The sequence below is a fragment of the Takifugu rubripes genome, chromosome 1 (assembly GCF_901000725.2).
Source record: "Takifugu rubripes chromosome 1, fTakRub1.2, whole genome shotgun sequence".
NCBI classification, from domain to species: Eukaryota; Metazoa; Chordata; class Actinopteri; order Tetraodontiformes; family Tetraodontidae; genus Takifugu; species Takifugu rubripes.
The window spans coordinates 1,717,556-1,725,041 of NC_042285.1; the positions used below are offsets into that span (position 1 = coordinate 1,717,556).

The following is a 7,486-nucleotide window of genomic DNA, read 5'->3' on the forward strand; positions in this document are numbered from 1 at the left end:
CCCCCTCGCAAAAGACAACACACACAAAAGGGGAAGTCTGAATTTAACCATACTTCCCAGTCTGGTCTTGTTGCGTGTGCATGTTTGCGAATCAGAAGTCTGGAAATAAACCATGATGATAACATTCCCAGTCTTGTGTCTCTTACTGGCATATTGCTTCTACCCCCGTTGATTTGCATTGCTTTGTGCCCCACTCGGCCCTCTGATGGAATTCAGGTGTTTAACACCGATTTCCCTTTATAGGTAGCCACTATAGTTCTGCTATATAGTAGTAGTGGATATTATACATTACAGGAATCAATTTTTTGTCAGTGCGAAATCGGAAAAAAGTTGAGGTAATTGCATTGAAATGGTTGTTTGCCAGATGTAAATAAAAAACTACTTTCACGTTTGTCAATAATCGCAATAGTTAAGTTAACTCCGTGGAGCGCTTACAACTTTTAGTTGGCATCATAGAGCGTTACCCCACAGAGAATTCTGGGTAATGTAGTTGGATTCACGTCTCTTTTTTTCAACAGTATTGGAAGCCCCGCACGAGGCAGGGCAGCAAAAAATTAATTCGAACTCATGTTGTTCCTCCCCACGGAAATCTTTAGTAAAAGGCGAAAGATTTATACGATCTGAAGAGAAACATGAGTGTACTACCTTCGCTACGTTGTCCAGACAGGTGTAACTCTCAGTCAAAGAATATACGATGATGGTTGTCACACGCAGTCAGTGCGTTATTGATCACATGTAACATAAATTAACATAATCATCATTTACAATTATATTTAAGCAAATTAACACAAAATTTAAGTATTTTACTCATAAATGTGCGCTTTAAAATTGCTTTGAATGGTGTACGCAAGGCATGATGGGTAATGCTACATGATTTCTGCCTCATATAGCTTTTGAAGGAACGACCCTGCGTTTAAAATAACACAAAACATAAGCTAATTTCCATTTAGGATTATTTTACAATCAAAATGTATTTGTGCGTTTAAAAGGCGATATAAAATGTTTTAGAAATTTACGCATGCGCTCTGTGGACGCGAGACTCAGACTATGGTCTTCCGCCCACGGACCGAAAATTCTTCCGGACTTTCCCAGCGTTGCATTACAGAACTGTCCAGTAAACGTTAACGTTTAAATTGCTGATAGATGCACCGTGTATGCAATTTATTTTCCTTGCCAAGAATCATTCATTCGTACTCCGATCCAAATTAATGATTTCCTTTATAATTGACACGAAGCCGCTGTGGGATTCAAGACATTCGGACAGATTAAACATCTGTCCTGACCATGAGCAGGTCAAAAGCGTTTATGCGCAAAATTATAATTTTATTGTTTTGCACAAAGTACATGCATTTTTAAACATGATTTAGTCGTGATTTGCCAAGGAGCAGACAGTTTGATGGGGTGGTCAACACACTCCGCAAAGTGAATCCAAACCAGCATGACTTCCATTCACTTCCACCTCCAACTTTGATGGTTAAAGTTATAAAATATTGATTTACAACCAATTTTAAAAGGTACATTCACAAAGATGTCACACTACAGACTTCAGAACATCATGGATGCGGTTTATTTCTGGAAATGCTTTACACTGTAATATTTAAAACATAAATTACATAACTGATCAATCTACCAGCACAATTCTAATAAGCAAAAAAAGAGCGCCACAATCCAAATTTTAAAGATACAAAAGACAAATGGCAGTTTTTGTGCAAATACATCGAATGTATCAGTTCTCAGCTTTTTAATGGCATCTGTGTAAATGTACAGTAAAACTCTCAACTCTGAAGTGCAGCTTCCACGCACTATCAGCAGCACTCTGAATTTAAGTTTTGAAGTTTTTTTAAATTCTAACATCAAATTGTGGCACTCATAATTTTAATCCACCCTTTAAAACCAGATCATGTTTTTAAAATACTGTTAATGATGGTGGCCTGTCTTTGAGACACACCGTTTTGGTCCACCTACAACCAAATATACAGATTAATTCTTCTTACATTTTTGGTCAACTGTTAAAATATAAATATAGATTAATATTTTAATAGAAAAATAAGGCAGATTCTTGTCTTAAAATCAGCTGTGTTATTTCCTATTTCCTATTCCTTTGTCCACAAAAGCCACAATTTTCGATGATTTCATGGAAGTCCATTTCGACCAATATGAATAACAAATAATAAATAACAAGTCCTTACAATGAGAAACTTTCATTACCATCTCTAAAGTTGTATCTCAGGATTTTGGCTTAGCATCTCATAATAAAGAGAAATGTCTCAATAATGTGAGGTAGTAACTAAGCAGTACGTATCTAATTCTGCTGAATTCAAAGTGTTTACAACGGCAGAAGTGGACTTCTACACAAACGAATGGTGAAGAGGACAATTTGAAAAGTGTCTGTGTGCAGCTTCAGACCATTTCCTTTAAGTTCATATGGCCTTGACATCAATGAGATGGCCCTGCTGGGAACCCTGCCTCAGGGTCTTGATCCCCTGCAGCTTGCGACTGTGAAGCGTGAAGCGGGACCAGGCGGCCAGCTGGAGAAGGGCACAGGTGATAGGCACAAACACCAACATGTAGAAGCAGCCCAGACGCAGAGGTGGAGTCCCTAAACCACTGGCGGTGTCAGGCACCGACACCAGGGAGTCCTTGACAGGCTGCCTCTCAAAAATATCGTAACCTAGGGAGACAAGAGGTAGCTCCTTTAGACACGACTAAACACAACAGCAATCTCATGTGTACGACTAAATCTGTTACTTAAGACAAACTGTGATTGGAACATGACAACTGTTTAGCACAAAAACATTGAGAGTACTCTGTTACACTGATGCCAATGTCCGTTCTGAGCATTTCTATTTCTACCTGTGTAAACACAGAGCAGCCAGGTGCCAATGAGAGGAGCAAATGTCTGGCCTGGTTTGGTCAACAAGGCAACCATCCCAAACAGAAGTGCCGACGCGGCCTGCTGCCGCCGATTGATGACAAAATCCTCATCTACGAGGTCAGAAATAACCAGTTTCAGCAGCTTGCACGTCCCCTCTGTGAACACCCGGTTACTGGAAGAAAGAGAAGGAGTTACATTCCCCAGTCAGCGCTGCGTGAGGACAAACACCTGACAAGAATCTGGACAATCATGCTTCAAAAACGTCTTTTTAAGTCAAGTGGGTTTGACTTAAAAAGATGCACTAGTGTGTCCAAACCACACTGTCATGTTGACACCTCAAACACTGCACCAGGGCTTGGCTGCTGATTGCATTGTAGCGTGCAATAAAGCTTTACAACGATAAAGCTCAAACCTCCACGATCATGCGAACTCAGGTTTTTCTATGCTGTACAAGGATGCTCCGTTTGGGCTCTGCTACTACAGCAGCGATGGTGATGATGAGGCTAAAACAAACCGAAGCAAAGCTTGTATTTTCCAAAAAAGTGAGGTTTGTTGGGTTAACCATGAAAACATGTCCTTGCTGCATGCTTCAATGTGTTTGTATATTCAGCGATGAAAATAATAAAACCTTGGAGAAAAAGGACAAACATAAAGGTCAAGCTGTCAAACATCAGACCCCACAAAGCAAGCGCTGATGTGTGTGCATTGCCGTACCTAGCAATGAAGATGCACAGCAGATAAATGTGGTCAGCCCCTGCCAGCAGCATAGCCACACTAAGTCCCAGTTTGAGAATAAATAACCAGCGGATAACCTGGTAAACTCCATAGCGTTGGCACAGCGTCAGGAAATATAAGTTATTTAGGTGAGGAGCAATAAAAGAGATGCCTGCAGGAGAGCACAACAAAAAAAAGAAATTAAATGATTAAAAATCTGAAAAGTAGCATAGAATATTATAGGCTGCCTTGTTTATGTGATCTAATTTATCTTTGACATTTATTGTTATATGACTTGTACACTTCAAAATGAAAGTTTAGATGATTTTTTTTTTTTTAAAGTTAAAAATATCACAACTATGAGTGCAGTTTGAATTTATATTGTAGTGGTTGGTGTCTTTTACCGAGTAGGACGGAACCTGTCGAGGCAGAAATGTTGTCCGACAAGAGATGTTCCAGGAAAAGAGGAAAGAAGTTGCTGTTAAAATGGCAGTGAAAAACCTGTTGGGGGAGCAGAGAACAGCGACGAACAGCTGTATTATAGGAGGGAACAAAACTAAGGAGGTCAGAAATGAAAGCACCAGTTACTCCAACATACAAGAAACAGTGTTTGTCTACTGATAAAGGCAGAATGTGAAAGAAAGAATCAACACGTGTAAGCTTAAAACAAGGTTAGAATACTCTAAAAACCACGCAGCTTATGTGATCAAGCACTACTGTGGTGCCAAACTCATCTGGGACCTTTTACATCTACTTATAGCACACCCAACAGGATATAGTCTATTTTACCTGGACAAGATTCATCGATGCAAACCACATAAAGTTCCTGTGTCTGGAGAGCTGCCTGAGGTACTGTGCTATTGTGACTGGCTTGTCTGAATGGGCAGGTGAACCAAGATCCACAGTCAATCTGGGGGAGGACAAAAGAAAGGGAGCAGTGAGATAAATGGGGAGAGGACAAACGCCACCGTCCAAGCGTACAGTTCTCTTACTCCTTAAGGGTCTGTGCTTCAGCCCGTCTCACAAGGACTTCCTTTTGGAAATGGTGCTGTAGCACATGAGACACAAATAAAAATCCCACGACGGAAAAAGCCGCCAAAGCGATGCAGAAAAGTCGGAAGGAGTAAAAGTCCTCCTTATTCCAGAAAGAGTAGGAGAGAAACACGGAAGCTGAGCCCAGAGCGCTGAACACGGAACAGTGGAAGTTGAGGCGCGTTCGATCGGAGGCCGACACAGCGAGGTCGGCCAACAGCGCGCTGTGGTGGAGGTCCACCAGAGTGAGGAACCCATCGTACAGACACAGGCACAACAGGAACTGAAGCCCCGGTCTGGCCCAGGACACCCAGAATGCCAGGAAGGACAGGGCAAAAAGAGGGCCACTTGTTGAGAGCGCTTTGAGGCGCCGCAGCACGACCTCTGAATTTGTGATCGGAGAGCCTGACCTGAAAAACAAAGTGGCAAAATGGGTCATTCTATTTCTTAGTAATTATGAAGATAAACTGTACAATCACGGGACTTCTTGAAATATCTGCTGTCCTCAACCTGGCGTAAATAAATGTCTAATATTGGACAAAAAAAAAACTGGTGGCAGGTGGATGACGATGTCAAGTCTCAGCTGCCTGCACCCTTCAACCACATATCGAGTAGATTTTAATCATTATCGCTGCATTTATTGACCAGGGTTCTTCTGTTTTGCATCTGTTGTTATATTAAATTACATTGAACCTTCATTCGCCAGTGTTGTTTCAGAGAAGAGAGAGAAAATAGCTGACGGAACTTACTGAGGAGAACTGAGAAAGGAGCGATCACTCAGCCAACCAAAGAGAGGGTCGTTGAAACTGTTCCAGATGAGGAACACCGTCTACCAAGCAGAAAGAAACAAAACTATCATTTAAGTTGCAAGTTGAAAACTTTACTAGCTTGTTAACCCTGGAAATCCCAAGGACATTTAACTAGACCTGTAAGAGGTTTCTATTAAAAAAATAATCATTTGGTATGGGCTTGGAGGGACCTCAGTAATAAAACCACTTAACATGAGACACCAAACTGGACAAACACCACCTGTGACTCCTGGTTATATTAGTTAGTGATTTCACACTTGTCAACAGGTAAAAATGTAGACTGCATTTTAAACAACTTATCCAAACCCACATACCTCGCCCACCCAGAACGACACTTTATCGATCTTGTAGACGGACACAAATGTCTCCACGTAGTAGAGGAGGAAAACATTGTGGAGGATGGAAGTAAAGAGAGCCAGAGAGCCATAGAGCACTGCAGTGGAGAAGGTGTGTTGCCAAAAGCCTAAAACACTCCTGCCCATTCTTCCTCAGTCACTCTGCTCCGTCTTTGTTCTGTGCCAATGTGGAATCATCTCAGGGCCTGGCGCAGCCAACGTTACCACCTCATGGTCACCTACGAGAAACAGGTAAATAAAGAGATTAAGGCCTGACAGAAATGTTCATGGCGTTTTGGGTTTAAGGCTTTCTTTATAACAAGTGGTGAAATGTGCCAAAAGGTGGTTGGTTGGTTTTACAGTGGAATCATAAACTAGTTTGCTCTTTACGGACTCTTTCTAATTTGCTGTCCTTGGGATTTCCAGCCTTTTGTAAAACAGTCCCGGAACATAAGTACCTGATGGGTTTAACAGCAGCCGCTGTTTCACTTCCCTTGTTCACAGACGCCATTCAATGTAGCAACCGTGAAACAATAGATCTTATTAGAAAACAACACCTGATTCTCACAGGTTCACACCTGTTGTGAATCTAAATCTATAATCAGTTGGAAAGAGTCGTACTTTTGCTTTATTATAACCGTATCTTAGGATGGTGGGATGGTGTAAAAAGAGCAAAACTATGTCGAATGCGCAATTAATGTGATCTCAGGGGACTTCAGGCAGGAAATCTGCGACATAATTATCAACGGCCCCATTTTACACCGTTTCTGACTCGCGTAAACAACAAATAAGCATCGTTTGGACTGAAAAGTGAACGATAAGACGCTTCAGATTCCTCATTTGAATGAAATCACTGCTGTGCTGCTACGAACCGAGATGATCCCAAGTGTTCGGTGACGACCAACTCGATCATCGTTTAAGACGTTTTCATTTTTGTGCAGCAGCAAAAAATAAATTAAAGGTCGATCTATAATTCAACAGGTAACCGTTCTTCATTACCGTTTGCGGTTAGCATTAGCTAGCATTAGCACGCTACTAATGGTAATTCCAGACATGCGATTACAACTAGATCAAAACACGGTCACGGTGGCGTTATTAAATGTTCGGTGGTACATACCGCCAATAGCGCTGTCAGTTGTTAGTATTAACCATAAATGTCTCCAAAAAACCAGGCTAAAGTGAAGCTTACTACGTTGCGTCTCCTCTTCCGGAAGACGGCTAATACGTCACGGCCACGCGAGCGCGTCTCACATCCGCAACAGCAGGATGTCACGGTATGACGTCATGTTAGCGTTTGTTAGCAACATTAGCGGTTGAACCTGTAGCCTCTCGTTATCGACAACCCAGTAGTTTAACCGAGGAAGCTGTAGATTCAAGTAAAGTTGCTGGAAACTAACTAATTTAATAAATGTGTTTTTAAAAAAAAAAACTAAAATTTTTTTTTAGAAATGTCTTGTAAAAGTCTCTGTGATAAGTGCATTTCACAAAATTTTCACAAAACAGCCCACCACAAATGTGATGGGAAAATACATTTCCCAATTACTGTGTTAAATCATTGCTTTAGATGTCAGAATAATACTTACTGAGATTGTCAGAGTTTGTCCTAAACGCTGCCCAATTTTTGGAGGTACAGTAGATATTCTGACTTCAAATCAGAATCACTCAGGTTAAGACCTCTAAAAACTTACAGACGCCTAATTATGGTGGATGGCTCTATCATA

The 7,486-nt window shown here is 41.2% G+C and overlaps 1 protein-coding gene and 1 non-coding gene across 2 annotated transcripts; both read right to left on the minus strand.

Moving 5' to 3' along the window:
* Positions 1 to 525: 525 nt before the first annotated feature.
* Positions 526 to 640, minus strand: LOC115246562 (U5 spliceosomal RNA). The gene has a single exon (XR_003885693.1). It is a non-coding gene; the product is annotated as a U5 spliceosomal RNA (small nuclear RNA).
* A 904-nt stretch (positions 641 to 1,544) lies between these two features.
* On the minus strand, positions 1,545 to 7,025 carry mfsd13a (major facilitator superfamily domain containing 13A). Its single transcript, XM_003961023.3, has 9 exons — positions 6,883 to 7,025; positions 5,745 to 6,004; positions 5,371 to 5,450; positions 4,582 to 5,031; positions 4,379 to 4,499; positions 3,994 to 4,090; positions 3,590 to 3,761; positions 2,854 to 3,047; positions 1,545 to 2,671 (listed from the first exon to the last, which is right to left on the minus strand). Exons 2-9 carry the CDS (start codon positions 5,910 to 5,912, stop codon positions 2,421 to 2,423), a joined length of 1,533 nt encoding a protein of 510 aa, XP_003961072.2. The 5' UTR covers positions 5,913 to 6,004; positions 6,883 to 7,025; the 3' UTR covers positions 1,545 to 2,420.
* Between the last annotated feature and the right edge of the window lie 461 nt (positions 7,026 to 7,486).

Coding starts and splice junctions, on each gene's coding strand:
- mfsd13a (XM_003961023.3), bottom strand. CDS start 5,912: ATGGGCAGGAGTGTTTTAGGCTTTTGGCAACACACCTTCTCCACTGCA. Junction 3,048..3,589: donor CTGTGCATCTTCATTGCTAG/GTACGGCAATGC, acceptor TCTTTCTTCCAG/TAACCGGGTGTTCACAGAGG. Junction 2,672..2,853: donor GCTGCTCTGTGTTTACACAG/GTAGAAATAGAA, acceptor TTGTCTCCCTAG/GTTACGATATTTTTGAGAGG.